Here is a 25,596-nt window from a genome sequence, read left to right as displayed (position 1 = left end):
ACTGTAATCCGCTGCAGACTTTGCCTGCGCAAATCTGCAGGTAAAATCTGCAGTGAATCCACCATATTTAACGTCACCCTAAGGCCCAGTTCACACCATTTTTGCCGTTGATTTTGATGTGGAAACCGCATCGGAATCAGCGACAAAAAACGACCAAAATAGTTTTTTTTCCAAGGCGCCTGGGAGACCTGAGTGGTCTCTGGATGAAGCTTCGTGATACAGCTGTCTATAGACAGCTGTATCATGGAGCTCCTTACTGTCGTCACGCAAGCGCCGCTGGGAGAAGCAATGTGATCGCTGTCACAGGTTGTCACAACGATCACATGACCGGAGACCACGCTGTGTGTTCTCCAGTTGAAGCTCCGTGATACAGCTGTCTAGAGACAGCTGTATGACACAGCTAAATGCCGCCGGAGACCGGCCGCAAACCTTCTAACTTTGCAGGACGTTCTGGAACGTCCTTGCAGAGTTAATTACGGATGTTTATAGTCAATGTGCGGTCCGCAAGTGGTTAAAATATATTCTAAAAAAAAAGGAGGCACCAAAATCCACTAGGTGCTCCTTTGCTTCTGAGGCCTGTGCATCAGTCCATTAGCACACTAGGGCCACATGTGGGATATTTCTAAAAACTGCAGAATCTGGGCAATACAAATTGAGTTGTATTTCTCTGGTAAAACGTTCTGTGTTACAAAAAAAATGTATTACAGATGAATTTCGGCAAAAAAAAAAATGAAATTTGTAAATTTCACCTCTACTTTGCTTTAATTCCTGTGAAACGCCTGAAGGGTTAAAACACTTTCTGAATGTTGTTTTAAATACTTTGAGGGTGTAGCTTTAAAAATGGGATGTTTTATAAGGTTTTCAAATATATGGGCCCCTCAAAGACTCTTCAGAACTGAACTGGTCCCTGAAAAAATAGCCTTTTGAAATTTTCTTGAAAATGTGAGAAATTGCTGCTAAAGTTCTAAGCCTTGTAACATCCTAGAAAAATGAAAGGACGTTCAAAATACAATGCAAACATAAAGTAGACAAATGGGAAATGTTAATTAGTGACTATTTTGGCTGGGATTACTATCTGTTTTACATAGATACATTTAAATGTAACAAAAAATCTTAATTTTTGTAAATTTTAGTGTTTTCACAAATAAGCAATGAATTTATCATCCACATTTTTCCAGTAACATAAAGTCCAATATGTTACAAGAAAATAATCTCAGAATCGCTTGGATAGGTAAAAACATTCGAAAGTTATTACCACATAAAGTGACACATGTCAGATTTAAAAAATGGGGCTGGTCCTGTAGGCCAAAATTAGCTTGGTCTTGAAGGGGTTAATATAACAATTGTGGCTAGGTAGTTATGCTTTTGTAATTATACATACAAATAGTGTGGCAATCCAGTTAAACATTCTGGACAGGGATCCATACAAGTTTGGAAAGTTTCTAGGATATTATTGATACATACAACAATATTTATTTAGAGTCCACATTAAGGCCTCATGCACACAAACGTATTTTTGCAACTGCAATTTACCCGCAAATCTGCGGGTGACTTGCGGCCCCATTCATTTCAATGGCCCTTTGCACACGACCGTGGTTTCCATGGTCCGTGTATTGCCCGGTAGCCCGGACCGCAAAAAGATAGGACATGTCTTATTACGGCCGCATTTTGCGATCCAGGCTCGTTGAAATTAATGCACACAGTAATGTGCACAACCCATCATTTGCGGGCGGCCGCGGGTGACACTCCGCGGCCGTCCGAGCCGCAAATCACGGCCCGTGCACACCACTACGGTCGTGTGCATGAGGCCTAATATATAGTGTATTTGGAATACTGTATTAGTTTCAGTTGATTATGAGAGTGGTAAAAAATGTCAGTGGCACGACACACTGCAAAACCGCACCCCCCCCCGTCGAGCCACCTATATTCCAGTTGGCAAATTAGAGAATCTGTTGTTAAAATGTTGAATCCCACCCCTCATCTAAGGAAGACAAGCCAATGCCTGCTGTGTGTTATTGACAGGGTTTATTAGCTGAGAAATAAAGAAAGATGCCGTGGGCACAGCCAATTGGCTGATAGGGCAATGCCATTAGATACAGGAAGGGCAAGAGCAGGGGTGCTGTCCAGCAGGTGCAGAAGCAATTTCTGGCTTGTGTTCATCTTTAAAGAGAGTCTGTCATCACAATTTCACCTCCCAAGCCGCTAGTACCATTATATAGGGAAGGACAATAGTTTTTCAAACATTCCTTTACGTCACATATCATGAAAGTGTTTTAGAGGCTAGTGCTGTCCTATTTGGCCTCGGTAGTGGGTCAATATCTTGACCAACTACAATTCGCTTATCGCCCGGGAATGGGGATTGAGGCTCCAGTTATTTATTTATTACATAGGGTATACACGCATCTGGAAGCATAAGGAAATTCAGTTAGAATTACCTTCTTTGTTTTTTCAGTGCATTTACCGCTATTAGACCGTGTCTGTTAAGGGACTAGTTACTGAATTGGGGAATCTATGAAGGTATTGTGAAGTGGGTGTTTGACTAATTGTCCGCTAGGCCACAGTATGTTTGACTAGTGACAACTATGTCAGCAATGCTGCTGAGTAATGTGGGAGCACCGCAGGGTACGGTGCTTGCACCGTTCCTCTTTGTAATATACACCTCTGACTTCCAATATAACTCTGCCACATGCAAAACTATTGTCACGATTCGGTGGTTGTTGGGTGTATTACTAACGGAGATGATCTAGAATATAGGGTGCAAGTGGAAAATGTTTGTGCATGGTCAGCGGGAAATTCACTAATACTGAACGTTAGTAAAACTCAGGAGATGATTATTGATTTGGGCAGAAAGCGTAAAGAAATAAACGAGTTGTGTATCAATGGGCAGAAGGTGTAAATTGTGGAGAACTATAAGTATTTGGGAGTATTTATTGACACTAAATTGGACTGGAAGCTAAATTGCAATATGCTTTATAGGAAGGTCTCGAGTCGTCTGTACATTTTACGCCAACAGAGGTCTTTTAACGTGTGCTCAGAAAGGTTACAAATGTTTTATAATTCGGTGGTGGGGAGTGCAATATTTCTGCTGTGATTTGTTGGTATGGTAATGCGAGGGTCATGGACATTGATAGACTAAACAAGATTGTCAATAGACTAAACAAGATTGTCAAGAAGGCGAGTAATATTATTGGAGGTGCGATTGAACCGGTTAGTGCAGTGGTGCAAAAAAGGATTTTACGGAAATTTGATAGGATTGTTGCTTGTCCTCAACATCCCCTATATAATTATGTTAAATCTCAAAGGAGAGTTCATTTAGTAAACGTTATCTGCAATTAAAGTGCACCAAAGACAGGTATATGAGCTCATTTTTACCTACTGATATATCCTTATTTAACCCCTTCCCCCTGCTTGCATTCTGGGCCCTAATGACCAAGCCATTTTTTAAGTTTTTCCATCTTCACATTCGAAGAGCTATAACTTTTTTATTTTTGCGTCGACATAGCTGTATAAGGTCTTGTTTTTTGCGGGACAAGTTGTACTTTTTAATAGCCCCATTTTGGGGTACATATAATTTATTCATTAACTTTTATTAACTTTTTTTGGGGGGGGATAGAAGAAAACATGAAATTTCACCACTCTTTTCTTGCACCCTAAATCTACGTCGTTTACCGTGTCGTATAAATAACACAATAACTTTATTCAGCGGGTTGTTACGATCGCAACGATACTAAATTTGTATAGATTTTGTATGTTTTACTACTTACACAGTAAAAACACTTTTTTTTTTCAAAATTATTTGTTCTTGTGTCTCCATATTTGAAGAGTCATACCTATTTTATTGTTCCGCCGATGCAGTTGTATGAGGGCTTTTTTTTTTGCATGACGACTTGTAGTTTTTATTGGTACCATTTGAGAGTAGATTCGAGTTTTTGATCACTTTTTATCACATTTTTATCACAGGATTAACAGAAAACAGCAATTTTTCCATTGTTTTTTATTTTATTTTTTACGGCGTTCACCGTGCGGGTTAAATAATGTAACAGCTTCATAGTCGGGGTCGTTACAGATGCGGCGATACCAAATATGTGTAACTTTTTTCTTTATTGTGTTGCTTTTTTTTTTAATAGTAAAGCATTTTGTAAGAGGAAAAAGTGGGTTTTTCATTTTATTTTTTTTTCAAATTTTTTTAATTAACTTTATTCAACTTTTTTTTACTTTTATACTAGTCCCACTAGGGGACTTCACTATGCGATCATCCGATCGCCATTATAATACACTGCAATACTTTTGTATTGCAGTGTATTACTGCCTGTCCGTGTAAAACGGACAGGCATCTGCTAGGACATGCCTCTGGCATATCCTAGCAGGCATTCACTACAGACAGACCTGGGGGCCTTTATTAGGCCCCCGGCTGCCATCGGAGACACAGACACTCGGCAATCTTATCGCCGGGTGTCAGTGAGATGAGAGGGAGCTCCTTCCCTCTCTCCAAAACCACTCAGATGCGGTGCACGCTATTCAGCACCGCATCTGAAGGGTTAAACGGTGAGATTGATACTAATATCGATCTCACCCGGTCGAGCAGGGACGCCCCCAGCCCTCAGCTACCTCTGGCAGCTGAGAGAAGGGAGATTTGACACCTCCCTGCTCTGTTTACTTTATTCTAATGCAGCGCCGTGGAATGGCAGCGCTGTAGAATAAAGCCCACTAATGACCGCCGTGAAAAGGCTTATCGGCGGTCATTAAGGGGTTAATATAGTGATAGTCTAAACTGGTTTTATTTATTGATTACTATTTTTTTTATATTTTTAAGTATTACTGTTACTACTTAATTAATGTAATTTTAGGTATTAACTTTGTTATAAATGTACTATATATGTATTGTTGATGTCTTTCTATGTGGCAAACTGTTTGACTATTATTAATTTCCCTGTTGGGATCAATAAAGTCTTTCTTATCTTATCTTATCTTACCTAGGTTGCCCAAGTCAGCCCTTCGTGAACCACAAAAAAGTGCTTTCATTCCTCCAGGTGGCATATGCAAATGAGCACTGAAGAGTCATGAAATCCAGGAAGTGTCCTGCGCTCTAAGCAGAAACTACAAAGAATGCAGGACAATTCAGTGCTCATTTGCATACGGTGAAATATAAGAACTTTTTTATGGTTCACGATGGGCTGACTTGGGCAACATAGGTATGTTTAAGAATCTATCATCCTTCCCCATATAGAGGTATTATCAGTGTGGGATGTGAAAATGTGCCTTTAAAGATCAACAGAAGCCAGAAATTGCTACTGCACCTGCTGGACAGTGCCCCTTTAATGGGTGCTATTGCCTTATGAGTAGTAAAAGTTTGTTGTTATCACACATGGTATTAAACACAGCGACACATAACAAAAGACAAACATATAAACTAAGCAGATTAACTTTGGTATGATGCTTATTATTTATATCATATAGTTTTGTTTTGAATTTCTTGCTCCGCAATAAATATATTCTTGCTATATGTTATACAGGGAGCATGTTTGTGGTCTGGGCCTCACGTTAGATAAACAGTGCCCGTCTGACCATCTGGCCAACATGACATCACAAGATGTTGTTGTTCTATTTGTATCATATTTGTTAAGGAATTTTGTTTGCGGAATCCACAACAAAATTTCATACCAAAGTACAGTACAATGGAAATGAATGATTTTTCACAAACCCCATTCACATACAGTGGGATTAGCCAGTGGGATCCCATTGATGCCAAATTAAAATCATTTTCTGTAAATCATGTTGAGGCATGCAATGGCCAACCCTAACCCAGATAGCACAATCAAATTTTGTTTGTTAATTAGTCAGACTCAGATTTTATTCTAGATTTTGTTTCTAATTTTAAAAAATTATGTTTTTTTTATATAAAACTCTACAGAAACTTTGCAACATTGCGGCTTCTGACCACTGTTCTATTGCTAAATTCAAACTAACCTTATCTTAAGAGATTTTTTTGGCTTTCACAGCAGTACTCGATCCCTTGGCACCGTTTGGCTTCAATTTCTGGCTCTAGTCCCGTACTACAGTTCTTTTATGAAGGCTATATTATCCATTATGCATTATATGAAAACTGGTTTTGACAGTTCCTATTACAACACTATAGCAGTTAAATGTTAGAATGTAATTCACAATGCAATAAAATCTGCCAGTGCTACAAGCTGGAGCATAAATGTCCATCTAAATGTCTCTTCAGCAAACCAAAGCGCTTTGGATTTGTTATTGTGTTAGTACAATAATAAGTGACACGTAAGAGTTAATAAAAAGCTATGAAAAAATGTCATACTTACTGATCTATGTCATATTCCCCTGGACCAGGTCCATCATGGTTTTCAAATTCAGTGCGCTTCCCTGAATACTTTGCAAAGTGCACACCTCTGTATTTCTCTGTTGCATATGCCTCTGCCTGGAGGAGAAATGGAACCAAAATATGAATCTTATTCTCTGCTTCATGGAACTTTTGCCACGTGCAATAAGAAAAATGTTGAGACAGAATTGCCAAGTTTGCATATAAATAGGAAGAACCCCCTTGGTAAGGCTTTTAAGCCACTGTTCACATTAGCGCTTTTAGTTTTAAATCAGGAGTGCCAGTCAAAAGCAAAAACAGGAATGTCATTAGGACAAAAAAGCTCCCACTAAATCTATTCCAACATAACTTTTATTTTCATGCTCATAACGAAAATGAATGTATTTATTGTATAATGAAATTAAAAACATCAACATCTCTGCATAAGCATTTTTATTTCTCTTTTAGAACTGATACAGTGTCCGCTTGTACATTTAATAGCATATCTTAAAAATGTACCCACTTGATTCGAATATTCTCAGCGTTTATATTTATGTAATAAATAGATCTGCAGTACTATTCCTGCCGTCAAAAATATTGAAAGCCCAACTGAAACCTGATGTATTTATTACAAGTCAAAGGTGTTTGTTAAGATTTATCGAGATTTGTATGAAAATGGATCCGATATAGCAGGCATGACTCTGCCATGAGGCCATGACACTAATGTGAACAGAGCCTTGAATTCAAAAATGTAGATTATCTATAGAGGAAACATATTTATTTATTTGTTTGGCGTAATCTGTTTACTTGAAGAGATTAAATTTTGTAACAGCAGATATGCTCTGCTTCAATAAAGCCGAGTTTACACTGGGTTTTTCTGGTCCTTTTTTAAACTTTTAAGCGTTTCTACATGCATTTTAGTGGCATTTTTAAAATATTGTCTTTTTGTACATGCATTTTTAATGCAATTAATAAAAATGTAGTGAAATCTACAGAGCAAAACCCAATAATAAAGACACACTCAGAGAAAAAAAGGTACAAATAATTCAAAAAAGCCACTAAGCGAAACGCCATGTAGGGATATTCATATAGACTGATAGCAAGCATCTGGCAAATGCTAAAAAGGCAGTAAAAAATGCACCTAATTGCTGTGTGTCAATCACACATTGACTATTTACAGTGAAGATTTTATGATAGTCCTTAGTTCTACAGGACTTACTTCACTAATATACAAGTTTTTTTTAAAGGATCCCTCTATAAACCTATAAACTGAAGATTGGAAAAAGTCAGTACATAAAGTACTCATACAAATTTGCCACTAAGAGCGGCCACAGAATTGCTACATAGACAAGCCAGCATCTAAAGGGTATGTTCACACGGCCTATTTACGGACGTAAATCGGCCGTTTTTGCCCCGAATTACGCCCGAAAATAGCGCCTCAATAGCGCTGACAAACATCTGCCCATTGAAAGCAATGGGCAGACGTTTGTCTGTTCACACGAGGCGTATATTTACGCGCCGCTGTCAAATGACGGCGCGTAAATAGACGCCCGCGTCAAAGAAGTGACCTGTCACTTCTTTGGCCGTAATTGGAGCCGCTATTCATTGACTCCAATGAATAGCAGCGCTAATTACGCCCGTAATTGACGCGGCGTTCAAGCGCCTGCACATGCCGGTACGGCTGAAATTACGGGGATGTTTTCAGGCTGAAACATCCCCGTAATTTCAGCCGTTACGGACCCCCGCCGTGTGAACATACCCAAAGGGTATGTTCACACGGCGGGGGTCCGTAACGGCTGAATTTACGGGGATGTTTCAGCCTGAAAACATCCCCGTAATTTCAGCCGTACCGGCATGTGCAGGCGCTTGAACGCCGCGTCCATTACGGCCGTAATTAGCGCTGCTATTCATTGGAGTCAATGAATAGCGGCTCCAATTACGGCCAAAGAAGTGACAGGTCACTTCTTTGACGCGGGCGTCTATTTGCGCGCCGTCATTTGACAGCGGCGCGTAAATATACGCCTCGTGTGAACAGACAAACGTCTGCCCATTGCTTTCAATGGGCAGATGTTTGTCAGCGCTATTGAGGCGCTATTTTCAGACGTAATTCGGGGGAAAAACGCCCGATTTACGTCCGTAAATATGCCGTGTGAACATACCCAAATAGTTATATGGAATAAGGCTTGAACTCTGAAACCCCATCCACTTTTCCTATTTGTATGTTTCAGAAATAGTGGCTCCAATGGCTTCTTAAATGTGGTATAAAAACACTGTAAATAATATTTACTTCTTTACAAAACTGTAGGCATCTCTGTAGGTGTTTTTCATGTGCTTTTAAACACTAAAAAAACACTGTATGAAACCGGCCTTAAATAAAAAAGGAACTAAAAACGCCATTTATAACTGCACCAAATGCTGCACCTAAGGTCACACAGGCAGTTGCTAATTTATTCTGGTTGAGTTTTTGTTTTTCATAAACTCAATTTTCAGAATTGTAACAGAAAAAAAGAAAGAAACTAATGATATGCAGGCACTTGGGTTAAATGGCAATTCCTGAGAAGTGACTCCATAGATAGAACACAATTTTCCTAGATGAGAAGATATAATCGGTAGAGAGGCAATTGAAAGGACCCAATATGGCCCGAATAAATATAGAGCATAGAAAAGAAGACTAAACACGGCAATAAAGAGCGAGAACAGCACAAGAAAAAAAGAGAAAGGGGAGAGGAGGGGGTTTGGAAGTGGAGTACATCCAGGCCAGATTAGGAGTCAATGTATACCAACTCAGGTAGAACTTCCAAGCCAACCCTGCCAGGCCTAACAGACCAAGTCATGAAAGCCAGCGTGCAAGGTGTGCACTCTCCCATATGGTGAACTAACAAAACTAGGTAATATAGAAACTATCCACACAATCAGACCGAACATTGAATTTTGTGTCGAATTTTGGGCATCAGTGCACAAGAAAACAATAGAAAAGGTTAAGTTGGTTCAAAGAACGGCAACTAAAGTAATCCATGGAATTGATTCACTACAGTACCCAGAAAGACTATCAAAATTAGGTTTATTTAGTTTAGAAAAAAAAAAGCTGAGGGTTGACCTAATAACTATGTATAAATATATATCAAAGGTCACTACAGTGATATCGCTCACTCCTGATCTATTAATACCCAGGACTGTAATTATAACAAAAGGGCAACCTCTACGTCTAACGGAAAGAAGGTTTCTACATCAAAGGGGATTCTTTACAGTAAGAGCAGTGAGACTATTAAACTCTCTACCAGAGGAAGTTGTTATGGTGAATTCACTGAAAGAGTTCAATGCCTTTCTTGAGTGTAATAATGTTACAAGTTATAGTTACTAGATTACTGAAGATGGGTCATTGATCCAGGGATTTATTCTGATTGCTGATATTTGGAGTCGGGAAGGAATTGTTCCCCTTAGTTGAGGAAAATTGGCTTTTTCCTTAAGAGGGTTTTTGCCTTCTTCTGGATCAACATTACAGGGTAATTGTAACGTCTGTGGGCACTGACCACGAACTCCTTCCATCAAGTTGATGCCCTTCTCTCAAAAGATGTCTGCACATACAGCCGTCCTGCTCCACAGTGACCACCAGGGTGTGCTAACGAGCTCAGTCCAGACTTGAGAAGCCAGAGCGCACGCATGTTGGTAGTTGAGCTGATTGCTTCAGAGCACCCTGGGCTATAAGAAGGTCCCAGCCCCATCCTCCCACGCCAGAGCTTTGTTGTGTATTCCTAGTCTGTCTATGTGATGGCCTCCTAGTGTGTTACCTGTACGTGTACCTGTTCCTGTACCTGTTCCTGTTCCTAGCATTCCATACCTTCCTGGTCGAGCACTGTGCTGTGCCAAAGTTGTGTCGTGCTGTATCCACGTCTGACATGCTTCACCTCGCCTGACACCTGCCTGCTGCCTAGTCCCAGCCGAGCCTGCCCTGCTGCTGTCTGAGCTGCCACAGGTACCTATACGAACTATAGACTTTCACCTACGCCCTGTTGGCCAACTGCCTTACCGCCAAGGTGGTACGGCCCAGTGGGTCCACAGAACCTTCGTGACAGTAAGCTCAGGCCATTGACCCTGCTGGTCGATCCAAGACCATGACTACGTCACAGGAGATGCGGGCGGATAAGCTGGACCTCCGATCTCAACAGGACCAACTAATCCAGGCTTTGAACATTCTCGTACGTCAGCAGGAGGCACGAGCTGCCGTTCCTCCTATTACACCTCCGGGCAGTGTTGATCCTCAACTACACATCCTGGCAATGTCGACCCGCGTATTTCTTTGCCACTTCCGGACCGCTATGATGGAGATGCAGGTTCCTGTCGTGGATTTTTGAACCAGTGCCAGATCCATTTCAGCCTGTGTTCCAGGACATTTTCATCTGACGGCACAAGGGTTGCATTCATCATTTCTCTCCTCACCGGAAAGGCTCTTGCATGGGCGAACCCTATCTGGGAGAGACAAGGACCTGAGACCCGTGACTTCCAAGCCTTTCTCTGGACCTTTCGCATGGTATTTGAGGAGCCTGGACGGGCCTCATCTGCAGCGGCTGCCTTGATTAAACTACACGAAGGAGAGTCCTCCGCTGGGGACATGCCTCAAGACTTGCCCGTCATTTCTGGTGGCCCACGCTGCCCAAAGATGTTATGGACTTTGTTTCCTCCTGCTCTGTGTGTGTAACTAACAAGGTCGCTCACTCCAGACCCGTTGGTCTGCTCCAGCCATTGCCTGTGCCCGATGCTCCCTAGGATCATATAGCGATGGACTTTATTACGGACCTGCCTCTCTCTGCCGGATGCAGCACTGTCTGGGTGGTCGTGGATCGATTTTCAAAAATGGCCCACTTCGTTCCTCTGACCGTCTTCCGTCTGCTCCTCAACTGGCCAAACTGTTTATCCAGCACGTCTTCCGCCTGCACGGCTTGCCGCAGCATATTGTGTCTGATCGGGGGGTTCAGTTCACCTCGAGGTTCTAGAGAGCCCTCTGCGGACTTCTAGGTGTGAAGTTGGACTTTTCCTCGGCCTACCATCCTCAGTTCAATGGACAGGTCGAGAGGATCAATCAAATCTTGGAGAACTACCTGCGTCACTTCGTCTCTAGGCAACATGATGACTGGGTACAGTTGCTCCCGTGGGCTGAATTCTCCTACAACAATCATACCAGCAAGTCCACAAGGAACACTCCGTTCTTCATAGTCCTTGGCCAACACCCACGAATACCTCTCCCGGTTTCTGATTCATCCAAGGTACCAGCTGATGACGCGGCCTTCAAGGACTTTCTACAAATTTGGTGGCAAACTCGTTCCTCCATCCTGCTGGCAGTGGATCGTATGAAACGTAGGGCGGACACAAGGAGAGGAGAACCACCTCAGTTTCTTCCTGGCACAAAGGTCTGGCTCTCCTCCAGGAACATTCGACTAAGACTACCGTCATGCAAGTTTGCTCCCAGGTTCCTCGGACCATTCGAGATCCTACAACAGATCAACCCTGTCGCCTATAAACTTCGGCTGCCTCCTACCCTCAAGATCCTCAACTCCTTCCACACATCCCTCCTGAAGCCAATGGTCCTGAACTGCTACACCAAGACTCCTAGCCCTGTGGGTGTCGCCAGCGGCCCTTCAGACACCTTTGAGGTTCAAGAGATCCCGGACACCGAAAGAGTGAGAGGAAAGACCTTTTATTTGGTGGATTGGAAGGGATTTGGTCCTGAAGAGAGGTCTTGGGAGCCAGAAGAAAACCTTAATGCTCCTGCTCTTCTGAAAAAAATTCTCTCTCGCTCTGGTCCCAAGAAGAGGGGGCATAAGAGGGGGGATACTTTCATGTCGGTGGCTACAGGCTGTCAGCTCCGTTCCTCCCCTGACAGCCGCTGCTACGAGTCGGCAAGCGCTGGCCCCAGCCTCCTCCTCAGGAGAAGCGAGTGCTCGCGTCTACTCACCAATGCCGGATCCCATAGGGTGCGCTCTTAAAGGGGCAGCGCGCACACCGGACCTCGTTCCTGACCTTTGACCTGTGAGTACTCTGGACTATAAGAGGGGTCCAGCCCCCTAGTTCTATGCCTGAGCTTTGTTGTTGTATCCCTAGTCTGTCTTGCAAATGGCTCCCTAGTGTTTCCTGCTACCAGTGGTTTCCTGTTCCTGTTTCCTGTTCCTGAATCTGGTGTCGTGCTTGCTGTAGCCGTGCTGTGCTGTATTCCCTGCCTGACCTGCCTCTCCACACCTGACGTCCACCTGCTGCCAAGTTCCTGCCTAGCCTGCCTCGCTACTGTCCCAGCTGCCACAGGTACCCTATACGAACTGTAGACTTTGACCGGCGTCCTGTTGGCCAGCTGCCATACCGCCAAGACGGTACGGCCCAGTGGGTCCACGAACCCTTCACGACACACGTAGCTTTAGGTCAAAATGTTTCATTTTCTCATCAAATAAAGGAGAAAAAGCACTGTAAGATTTGTAAAACTTCTCCAGAGTATGTAAATACCCCATATGTGGTAATAAACTACTGTATGAATATACATCAGGGCTCAGAAGGAAAGGAGCGCCATTTGGCTTTTGGAGAGCAGATTTTGCTGGATTGGTTATTGTGCACCATGTCGCTTTTGCAAAGCCCCTTAGATACCAGTACAGTGGAAACCCCCCAAAAGTGACTCCATTTGGCAAACTACACCCATTGAGGAATTCATCTAGGGGGGTAGTGAGCATTTTGACCCCACAGGTGTCTCATAGATTTTATTAGAAATGGGCAGTGAAAATGTAAAATTACATTATTTTCCAATAAGACGTAGCATTAGTTCAAAATTGTTCATTTTCTCAACAAATAAAGGTGAAAAAGCACCATAACATTTGTAAAGCAACTTCTTCAGAGTAGGGGAAATACCCCACATGTGGTCATAAACTGCTATTTGGACACACAGCAAGGCTCTAAAGGGAAGGAGCGCCATTTAGTATTTGGAGTCGAGATTTCACAAGATTCGTTTTTTGACACCATGTTGCATTGAGCCCAGTAAGTGGTACCCCCGAAAAATTACCCCATTTTGGAAACTAGATCCCTCAAAGAATTTATCTAGGGGTGTAGTGAGCATTTTGACCACACAAGTGTTTTGCAAAAATGAGTAAACAATAGATGTTGCAGATTGAAAATTGCCGTTTTCCACAGATATGCCATTTCAGTGCCCAATATGTTGTGCCCAGCTTGTACCACCGTAGACACACATCCCATAAATTGTTAAGCGGGTTCTCCAGAATACAGTAATACCCCATATGTGGTCATAAATTGCAGTTTGGGCACACTGCCAGGCTCAGTTGAACCACCATTTGGCTTTTGAAGCGCAGATTTTGCTTGGTGTTTTACTGGTATTTCAGCTTATAATGCGGGGGCATATGTAAGCTGGGCGGAGTACATCAGGGTATATGTAAGCTGGGCGGAGTACATCAGGGTATATGTAAGCTGGGCGGAGTACATCAGGGTATATGTAAGCTGGGCGGAATACATCAGGGCATAATAGGATGATGTAATTAATAATGGGGTGAATGAATAATCCATGGATTGGTGTGGTATGCTTTGAATCAATCCTTTATGCACAGGCCGGGTTTATTGGGTATTATACAAAATATCTACGCTCCAGTATTGCCTAATCTTTGACTTCTTCACTAGCCCTATAAGCAGCACAAGGCCTCATCTCCGCTGCATCTACAGGGTCCACCTGTGGGGTCCAGCAAATGACGATGTGGGGTATTTAGTGGAATTCTACTGGACCTAAAAAATTTGTCTTGGCCGTCATTTAGTATAATTTTGCATCATTGTGTTTTGAGAGTCATAACGTGTTATTTTTCCGTTGACGGAGCTGTGTGAGGGCTTGTTTTTTGTGGAACGAGCTGTAATTTTTATTGGATCCATTTTGGGGTACATGCGTTTTTTTTTATCACTATTTATTCCATTTTTTGGGAGTTGAGGAAACCAAAAAACAGCAATGCTAGCACGGTTCTGTTTTTTTATTTTTTTCAGTGTTCACCGTGTAGTATAAACAACATGTTAACTTTATTCATTCGATACGATTACAGCGACACCAAATTTATATCGTTTTTTTTTACGTTTAACTACGTTCCGACAATAAAAATACTCTTTTCTAAAAAAAAAACATGTTTTAGTGTCGCCATATTCTGACAACCATAACTTTTTTATTTTTTAGTTGATATCGCTGCGGGCTTGTTTATGCGTGACGAACTGTTTCTATTTGTACCATTTTGCGTTACTTGCAACTTTTTGATCACTCTTTATTAAAAAAAATTTGAGACAAGATGACCAAAAAATAAATGCTGTCATTGTTTTTTATTAAAAAAATTTACGGTCGTCATACATCCCTAAAATTGCATCTCTCTCGGGTGGTGAGGTTCATGACCCGGTTGGCATTACGGATTGCTTCAGACAATATTATTCGGCCTTGTATAATCTCAAAGGCCAATTTCATGATATGCAGGCTGATGCGTTACGGGATAAAATTGACCGTTATGTTCATGATACTGCATTGTCGTCCTTGGAGGATGGGGAGGCTTTGGGACTCGAGGAAGATTTTTGGAATCGGAAGTGGAGCGTGCAATTGGACCTGATGGGTTTAATAATAAATTCTATAAGACATTTAAAGATCAACTGGCTCCTTTTTTGACGAAAGTCTTTAACTCTGTGTCTTCCTCCTGTCCCTTTGCGCCTCAGTCCCTCGAGGCTCACATTACCCTTCTACCAAAGCCGGGCAAGGATCCGACTTCGTGCGCAAACTTCAGGCCCATATCGCTGATTAATGTAGATGTAAAGCTTTTCGCGAAATTGCTTGCCTCTCGCCTGTCGCCGTTATTGCCTGGCTTGATCATGGAGGATCAGGTGGGGTTTGTACGCGGTCGGGAAGCGCGGGATAATACTAACAAGACCCTTCTTTTAACGTCATATTGCCAAACCCGTAAGATACCGATGTGTTTACTCTCGGTAGATGCCAAAAAGGCTTTTGACAGGGTGCACTGGGTGTTCCTCCGCAGTGTCCTGACGCAGGTTGGCCTTGGTACCACTATGGTGGATAGGATTATGGCATTATACCATGGGCCTACAGCTCGTGTTCGAGTTAATGGTCTATTATCTGACTCGTTGTCTATTACTAATGGCACAAGACAGGGGTGCCCACTCTCGCCTCTATTGTATGTTTTGGTCATGGAACACCTGGCCGTGGCACTGCGGAGCAACGCTAATTTTAATGGCGTATGTGTTGGCGCACAACATCACAAACTGGCACTATATGCCGATGAGCTCTTTGTGTACATTACGACTCCCATGATTTCCTTGCCATCTTTGACGGGGGAGTTTGAGCGCTTTGGTCATTTAAGTAATTTTAAAGTCAATTACTCTAAATCGGAGGCCCTGAATATATCACTGGATGATCCTCTGGCTGCCCATCTCGCTCAGGTTTTCCCTTTTAAGTGGCAATCTAAATCCTTAAAATACTTGGGGGTACAGATCACCACACAACAATCGGTTTTGTTTTCCTTGAATTACACGCCAATTCTGCAGCGTACCTTGAGGGAATTGGTGGCGTACGGCGGGAACCGCATGTCGTGGTTTGGGCGTATTAACGCGGTTAAAATGGATATATTGCTCAAATTCCTATACATCTTCCAGACCGTCCCTATTGTTGTACCAGCAAGTTTCTTCCAGACCTTACATAGGGCCATAATTAAATTTGTATGGAGCTCCTCTAAGCCTCGTATTCGTGGAGGGGGACGCGGGTCTGCCGGATTTTAAACACTACCATCAAGCTGCGAAACTTATGAGAGTGGTGGATTGGTTCCGCTCGGAAACGGGTAAGCAATGGGTGCGCATTGAGAAGGCTATGTCTTCCCCATGTCTTCCCCATTGTCCTCTCTGCCTTGGTTGTCGGTCCTCCAGCGACCAACGTCTTCTCTGCCTTTCCTCACACGTCAGTTTCTTTTGGTTTGGGAACGGATCATTGGTACTTCGGACCTTGTTCACCGTCCGGGTCCTCTGACTCCTCTCTTTGATAACCCTTCCTTCCCTCCGGCGGTGGGTGTAGATACAGTCCTCTGTTGGGAGAGAGGGGAGGGTGGATATTTGGCTGAAACCCTTACACCTGATGGTGCAATATTGTCGATGACTGATGTTTCTGAGGCCTGCCCGGGGAGACGATCAATATGGTGGTCCTATTTTCAGTTACGTTCATATCTTTCTTCCATGGGTGATTGTCTTGGGTTGCTACAGGATAAGACTCCTCTGGAACACTATTTGTTATTGGATACTGTTCCTTCTCATGTGTTGTCCTATTTACATGGGATCCTTCTGCCTAGGTATTCTTACTCTCAGTTGTCATTCACTACAGCATGCGATGAGGAAATGGGGGTTCGACATTCTGAGGAGGACTGGGGTACTTCTTCCTTTCTAGCTCACAAATTACCAACTTCTTGTTTTGCTCAGAAGAATTACAAGATACTCACCAGATGGTACCGTTGTCCTGCCTTGTTGCATAGGATATTTCCTGATGTACCTGCTGATTGTTGGAGGTGTGGGGAGGCTCCTGGAACTATGTTGCACATTTGGTGGGACTGTCCCAAGATTCGTCCCCTCTGGGAAAACATTTTTGATCTGGGTAACAAGCTTTTTAGCACTGAGGTTCCGACCTCGGCTTCTATTGGACTACTTTCCATGGTTCCTGGATCACTCCCACACCTCAAAAAGGGTGTCTTTAGGCATTTTCTGACCGCAGCGAGAACGGTAATCCCTCGACACTGGAAGTCTAGTACGGTGCCTTCTTTGCAGGAATGGGTAACGGAGTTGAACGGGATTATGAGGATGGAGGAGTTGATGTCCGTTGATCGGGGCAAATCTGCACTCTTTGTCCAAACTTGGGCAGTATGGTCTGGATTCCGGGGTGGTGCTGATCTGCCTCTCTGGTTGGATGGCCTCTTCTGAACTGCTTATATAGCTAAACTTGGTGTGTGTTGACCGTCTGTGTTTCCCTTTGTTGTCTTGTGTCTGTGTGAATTTACGTTTCAATATATGCACTTATACGTGCCAATTCCTACCTAATTGTGGGGACTGGTTTCCCTGAATATTGCACTACTTCTACTGTGAACATGGTACTGTTTCTTGCCATTGAATTTTATATTGATGCTAAAACCTTGCCGGTTGGGAGGCTACCTCCTACTGATGTTCATATGTTTTTGTAATATTTCTACGATGTGAAGTTAATATATTGCACTGCGTGCAAAATTTTTTGCAAATTTGTGAAACGTTGTATACGCTCGGTTATATTTTCAAAATAAAAATCTTTAATAAAGAAAAAAAACAAACATTTTTACGGTGTTCACCGTGCGGTAAACATAATGTGATATTTTTATAGATCAGGCCGTTCCGAACGCGGCGATTCCTATTATGTATAGTTTCTTTTCATGTTTTCAGTTTTTTTCTAATAACAAATGAGTTGATCAGGGAAACAGGGCAATTGTTGTTTTTATTAGTTAAAACTTTTATTTATTTATTTTTCTTTTACTTTTTTCACTTTTTTTTTTTGCACTGATCTGGGAACTTGAAGATCTGGTCTTCTGATCCCCGGTACAATACACTGCACTACTTATGTAGCCTATTACGTCATGCCTCGGGCAGGACCTAATAGGCTACCATACCTGGGCAACCAGGAAGCCTAGCAACGGCTTCCTGGTTGTCATAGCAACCATCGCCGCCCGCGATCCATCGGGGGGGGGGGCCCGGAGGGGTACAGAGGGAGCTCCCTCCCTCTGTCAACCACTTAAATGCGGCGGACGCCATTGACAGCCGCATTGAAGGTGTTAAAAGGCTGCGATCGGCGGTAACTGCCATCGCAGCCATTGCAGCGGGATGTCAGCTGACAGCCGCTGAAGATAAAGCGCGCACAGCTCCTGTGCCAGCATTATCTACAGGGCATGACTGTACGCCCTATTGCAGGAACGCACTTTGAATTTGGACGTACAGTCACGCCCAAAAGCGGGAAGGGGTTAAAGAATATTAATATATTATAAATGGATTATAAAGGATATATTATAAATAGGCATTTAAGAGCCTTATAACTCATGAAGCGTTATGATTTAAGGACAAGGTCTCATTAAATGTGCACTACAAATAGAGGGACAGGAGATCTAGTGCACATCCACCCTGAGGTAATCTACCTGGCGCCAAAATGCGTTGATGACAAAGGACGCTGTGTCCACGTAAAAGGCCATGTAAACCTTTGAAAAGCAAAAATAATTTTTTAATAAAAAGGTGTATCAGTGTGTTTTGTGTAAATTATTTTTACTTTTTTAGATATAGCTGCTGTGTACTCTGTATACAGAGCTGCTGTATCTAGCGCTATTCACTGAATCCATCCCACGGACCTGACCGGTTCAGTGTTGGCGGGTACTGCGTGTCTCTTACACGCAGGATCCACCTGTAATCTATTACATCGAAGTTCATAACTTGGATGTGATAGTTTACAGGTGGATCCTGCGTATCACAGACACGCAGGACCCGCTGTCACTGAACCCGTCAGGTTCGCGGGACTGGCGGATTCAGTGAAAAGCGCTAGATACAGCAGCTCTGTATAGAGAATACACAGCAGCTGTATCTAAAAAAGTGAAAATACTTTGTAATAAAAAGTATATACAAAGTTAAACAAAACACACTGATACACCTTTTTATTACAAAAAAAATTGCCTTTTACATAGCCTTTACGCATAAGCAGGGATCAGCCCATACTTCATGCCAGAGCATGGCTTCTCTATAATGTCGTGGAAAGAATGAAAAAACAAACAGGGCATAACATCTTCCAGCTATTTAATACTTATCTGGGACTCCGTTCGATTTTGAAAGGAATGAATGATTAGTGGTTGACATTCCTTAACCAATTCCTATTAAAGGATATGTACACCTTTGAAAACGATTTTATTTATATAATAATAAAAATGTGTATCAGTGTGATTGGTGCAACTTTGGAATAAATTATTTTTTTTTAATTATTTTTATTTTTTCTGATACAGCTGCTTTGTATCCTGTATAAAGGGAAGCTGTGTCTTGCGCTGAGACCTGAATCCGTCAGGTCAGCGGGACTGACAGGTTCAGTGACAGCAGATCCTGGGTGTCTCTGACATGCAGGATCCAGCTGTAACTTATCACATCTAAGTTAGGAACATAGATTTGATCAATAACAGCTCAATCTGACCCAACTGTCACTGGACCAGTGAAGTGCCGCCAGGGGCGTAACTAGGAAAGACTGGGCCCCATAGCAAACTTTTGACTGGGGCCCCCCCTCCGCTGGGTATCACACAACCCCCCCCCCCCTTGTAGATAGTGCCTCCCTATAGATTCCACCACACAACGCCCCCCAATAAATAGCACCATACACAGCCCCCTGTAGATAACGTCTTACAGTCCCAATCCCCCTGTAGATAACACCATACAGCCCCCCTGTAGATAACGCCATACAGCCCCCCTGTAGATAACGCCATACAGCCCCCTGTAGATAACGCCATACAGCCCCCCCTGTAGACAACACCATACATACCCCCCCCCCTGTAGATAACGCCATACAAACTCCCCCTGTAGATAACACCATACAGAACCCCCCTGTAGATAACGCCATACAGACCCCCTGTAGATAACGCCATACAGACCCCCCTGTAGATAACGCCATAGACTCCCCTGTAGATAACGCCATACAGACCCCCCTGTAGATAACGCCATACAGACCCCCCCTGTAGATAATGCCATACAGACCCCCCTGTAGATAACGCCATACAGACCCCCCTGTAGATAACGCCATACAGACCCCCCTGTAGATAACGCCATACAGACCCCCCTGTAGATAACGGCATACAGACACCCCTGTAGATAACGCCATACAGACCCCCCTGTAGATAACGCCATACAGACTCCCCTGTAGATAACGCCATACAGACCCCCCTGTAGATAACGTCATACAGACCCCCTGTAGATAACGCCATAAGCCCCCCTGTAGAGAACGCCATACAAACCCCCCTGTAGATAACGCCATACAGACCCCCCTGTAGATAATACCATACAGAACCCCCCTGTAGATAACGCCATACAGACCCCCCCTGTACATAACACCATACAGAACCCCCCCCATAGATAACGCCATACAGACCCCCCCTGTAGGTAACGCCATATAGCCCCCCCCCCCCCCAAAAAAAAACGGCCTATAGTTTGTACTACAAAAGAGATGTATCCCCTATCCACAGGATAGGGGATACATGTGTGATCGCTGGCAGCGATAAGGAGAACGTGGGACGGAAAGTCCCCCCAAGTTCTCCATGACAAACCTCGGACTTCCGGAGTCTGCGCAGTTCAATAAAAATGAAAGGTGCGCTGGTCACGCATGCGCACAAGTGCGATTCATTTCTATGGAGCTGCAGACAGACCCCGGAAGTCCGAGGTCTGTCATGGAGAACTTCGGGGGACTTTCGGTCCCCCGTTCTCCTTATCGCTGGGCGTCCCAGCGATCACACATGCATCCCCTATCCTGTGGATAGGGGATGCATGTCTTTTGTAGTAACAACCCCTTCAGTGGCGTCGCCCATACTCAATGGCCGTATTGCAACAATGGAGTCTTGACAATTAGAACATATAATAGCCATACATTAAAATGACTAAACATTCTAAGTTAACTGTATCCATTTGGAGAAATGGGGCTATAACAACCTTATATATGTATACCAGTAAGAACTGATCAAAGAATTATATTCTGCATGATATTTGCTTAACTGGTTCCCGACCGCTGGCTGTGTTTTTACGGCCAGCGGTCAGGGTCCTTAAAACCCGCGCCATAGACTTTTTACGGCTCGGGTTTTAACTTGCTGCCCAAGCGATCGGGCAGCTGAATGTCGGGTCTTTCGCTGCTTCTGTCTTCTCTGATCACTTGTACACAACGCTCAATGAACGCTGTGTATAGGAATAGTGGCAGCGGCCGTGCTTACTAGACCCAGCACAGACCTTTTATGAGAGGGCTGATTTCCTCTGTAACTGGGGCTGCTGTGCAGCTCCAGTTACGGTGGAAAAGCATGGTGTAAAAGAAAGAAAAAATATATATAAAGTTCCCCAAAGGTCTTTTTTGACATTTGAGGTACAGACCATAGTAATAAAACAATAAAAGTAAAGTAAAGTGTACATTTTTTTTTATAATACATACACATAAAATATCCACCCCCAAAAAAACTTTCCCCCCCCCCCTCCGCCAATCATTGGGGTAATGCTAGCGCTGACCCAATACCCTAATATAGACATGTAATATATTCAAATTTATGGTAGACAATGATGAACACAAATAAAAGGTCTATTTAAGGCTACAACTATGTTATTACCCAAAAAAAATAGCTAAAAAGTAAAAAAGCTTATTTTTTTACTATTATTTTCAAACTATAAGAATAACAAAAAGGATGTGTATAAAAACGATGAAAAAAAAGAAACCTGCATTGTCTACGGAAAAAAACATCGCAAAAATCACGTCGTTAGCCCAACAAATAAAAAAGTTATAGCTATTTAACTAACACGTGCTAAAAAGGGCTAAACGGTGTCTGGTCCTGAAGGCTCAAAATAGCCCAGTCCTGAACTGGTTAAAGTCTATGAACATTTGTTTTGCTCCTGAATTAAGATTAGCATTTGGACTGGCATGAGACGCACTCTATATTAGGGCAAGTTCACACGTGGCGGAATTGCTGTGGAATTCCACTGCGGAATTCTCCAGCGGCCGTTTTTTACATTTGTTTCAATCAATTTTTAGGCAAGTTAGTTCAGACGTTGCGGAAAACTCCGCTGCGGACCATAGGCTGCAGTGCTGAATTTTCCCTCCGCAGCATGCACTGCCTATTGCGAAGAAGAAGCGGAATTTCACTGCGGATTTCAGCCTTTGCAATGCAAAAACTGAAATCTGTGGCAAGTCCACTGTCTTTTCTGCAACGTCTGAATTACCTGTCAAATATGCAAATGCTGGTGCAGATTCGTTGCGTAAATGCCCCAAATCTGCACCAACATTTGCAGCGGAAAAACTCTGCCACGTCTGAACATGCCCTTAGGGCATGACCAGACGTGGCGTATTTCTGCCGACACTGTCCGCATCAATGCCGCACATAATCTGCGTTGCTGATTCTGTTGCGGCTTTGCCTAAAATGTGCAGGAAATTGATGCGGATTAGCCGTTGCGTATTCAGGTGAAGACTACTTCCTGCTGTCTTTTAAAACATTTCATCTCAGTCTGGCTATAGACCTAGAAATACATACACTACCGTTCAAAAGTTTGGGGTCACCCAGACAATTTTGTGTTTTCCATGAAAACTCACACTTATATTTATCAAATGAGTTGCAAAATGACTAGAAAATATAGTCAAGACATTGACAAGGTTAGAAATAATGATTTTTATTTGAAATAATAATTTTCTCCTTCAAACTTTGCTTTCGTCAAAGAATGCTCCATTTGCAGCAATTACAGCATTGCAGACCTTTGGCATTCTTGCTGTTAATTTGCTGAGGTAATCGGGAGAAATTTCACCCCATGCTTCCAGAAGGCCCTCCCACAAGTTGGATTGGCTTGATGGGCACTTCTTGCGTACCATACGGTCAAGCTGCTCCCACAACAGCTCTATGGGGTTGAGATCTGGTGACTGCGCTGGCCACTCCATTACAGATAGAATACCAGCTGCCTGCTTCTTCCCTAAATAGTTCTTGCATAATTTGGAGGTGTGCTTTGGGTCATTGTCCTGTTGTAGGATGAAATTGGCTCCAATCAAGCGCTGTCCACAGGGTATGGCATGGCGTTGCAAAATGGAGTGATAGCCTTCCTTATTCAAAATCCCTCCACGATGGACGGGACTCCGGCGCGATCTTCCTCCACTCCTCCTGCAGGCCATACCCAGACCCCGCCGCAGCGTGGCTACTCGCCGCCGCCTCCTTCCTCAGGTCAGATTCAGGCCGGCTGCTGCTCCTGGATCCTAGGGGCGGACATGGCATCTTCAGAGGGAGGTCAGTGGGATGCAGGCGGCCGAGGGTCGGTCACACCGGCCAGATTGGAGGACTTTCCACCAATACAGCCTCAGACAGTATCTGGACAGGGGGCAAATCTAGTGGCACCGCTGGGCAGGGCGACTGAGACGCCATTTCTCCCTGCCACCCCACAGCAGTTTTCCATACAGGATGGTCCGCTGAGTCAGAGCACGCCTGCCATTTTCAGGGGATCACTTGCCCCGTCAGGGAGTCTGGGGGACACATTGCCCGGTTTGTCTCCGGGGCCCCCGCTATCCATGGAACGGACCTTGGCGGAACTATGGGAAATGGTGAAGGTGTTGCCCACCAAATCGGACCTGGATCAACGCCTCTCTCGGTTGGAGGAGAAACAAGACAGGGCCATTGGGGTGGTCTTACAGGAGGTGTGGGCCCTGACCGCAAGGGTGGAAACCCTGGAGCGCCAAAACTCCATATCCACTGTGGATATCTCTGTTCTCTCAGTCTCTGGCCACCGCAATTACGGGACTTTTCTCTCCATTTAGACGATGTTGAAAATAGGGGGAGACGCAATAACCTGAAGTTGAGGGGTGTACCCCCGGATGGCCTCTACGACGCTGTGTCACATATCTTTAACAACCTCCTGGATCGCCCACTAGACATGGCCATCGAGATGGACAGAGTTCATAGGCTGGCAGGCTCCCGGGTCAGAGATGGTAACCGTCCCAGAGACGTCATATGTCGGGTACACTTCTATAAGCAGAAGGAGGAGATTGCCCGGAGAGCGTGGGAGAAGGGAGCCGTTACTTTTCAGGGTTCCGAGATCACCGTCCTGCCGGATGTATCCCGATTGACACTCTCCATGCGCAGAATTGTCCGTCCATTGCTAGAAGCAACCAAGTCTGCAGGAGCTACATACAGATGGGGCCACCCCTTCCACATCATCCTTCGCCGACAAGGGCAGTCATTCGCGGTCAGGTCCCTGGACGACGCCTTCCGATTTTTGGACATCTCACCAGTGCGACTACCGGATTGGACTGAACACCCGGCACCGTTTTCTATTAGAGGTGGTCCCTACCCTGATTTTGTGCCTCATCATGCACCTTGCCTTGGAGTCGAGATGCCTGATCCACGGCTTTTGGGGTGGCGATCCCCACGAAGAGATGATGGAGCTGGACCAGTCGAACCACAGCCTCAGAGGCGCCGATCCCCGCGGAGAGATTGATCTTCTACGATCATGTGGGACGTTATTTGCACTTAACCCCTCTTTTCTCCACAGGGTTCCCCGTTAGCCGTGACCGCAGTCGTTGCTGGTGTGGCCCTAGGGGTCTCCTGTACCAGCTATGGACCGGGGAGTTCTCTATAGTATGGATGGGTTCAAAAGCTTAGTTTAACGGGGGAGGGCAGGTTTAAGTACTAGTTAATCCGGTGGGTCCGGGGTTGTGCCACTTTCAATTTGTGCCTTTAGTTGTTTACTGTATTTGCGTGACATTGTCTTCTATGCCGCTGTCTTTCTTCGTTCCCCATTAGGGTTCCGTGTCGCTGTGTCGTGGTCGGAGTGATTTTCTCTGAGGACGACATAGCCCACGTTGAGTAGTGGAGGGAATTTGTACTCCGATTTTAGTGGGATAGTGTTGCCTCTTAGCTCTTATACTTTGGTTATCTGTGTAGGAGCCTTTCTCCTTCCTTTTCTTTTCTGTCTTTTTGTCCCTTCCCTCCTCTGTCCATCATTCAGTCCACTATGAGTAACCTTACCATTGTCTCCCTAAATGCACAGGGTCTGAACATGCCGGAAAAGAGGTCCTCCATTTTCCGTCTCCTGTGGAAAAGGAAGGCACACGTGGCGTTCCTGCAGGAGACCCACTTTCGGGCCGACTGCATACCAAAGCTTACAGACTCTCATTATACGGAAGGATATCATAGTGTGTCTCCTGATTCCAAGACTAAGGGCGTCTCCATCCTGATTTCTCGCTCTCTTCCCTGGGAGCATGTGGAGACTCGCACAGATGGGGCGGGACGATACCTCTTAGTGAAGGGTAAGCTGGATAACACTTTGTACACACTGGCCTCATATTATCTCCCTAACACGGGTCAGGTTGCTTTCTTCGAGAAGGTCCTTGTGGCTCTGGATGACTTTCTGGAAGGCACTCTCATACTAGGGGGAGATTTGAATGCCACTTTAGACCCCACATTAGATTCCTCCCGAAGGCATTCCTCTCTGCCTAGGTCGGCACACCGCCGCATTCGCCGACT

The 25,596-nt window shown here is 44.1% G+C and overlaps 1 protein-coding gene across 1 annotated transcript in view; it reads right to left on the bottom strand.

The window, feature by feature from the left end:
* Window positions 1-25,596, bottom strand: part of STPG2 (sperm tail PG-rich repeat containing 2) — a 773,928-nt gene that overhangs the window by 662,675 nt on the left and 85,657 nt on the right. Inside the window, exon 6 of the mRNA XM_075860649.1 lies at window positions 6,321-6,436. Within this exon, the coding sequence (XP_075716764.1) occupies window positions 6,321-6,436 (116 nt within the window). The remainder of the gene's footprint in view (window positions 1-6,320; window positions 6,437-25,596) is intronic.

The sequence above is a fragment of the Rhinoderma darwinii genome, chromosome 1 (genome assembly GCF_050947455.1).
Source record: "Rhinoderma darwinii isolate aRhiDar2 chromosome 1, aRhiDar2.hap1, whole genome shotgun sequence".
NCBI lineage: Eukaryota > Metazoa > Chordata > Amphibia > Anura > Rhinodermatidae > Rhinoderma > Rhinoderma darwinii.
Note: the sequence above shows the minus strand (reverse complement) of the source record. Positions and strands in the feature narration are given on the sequence as shown.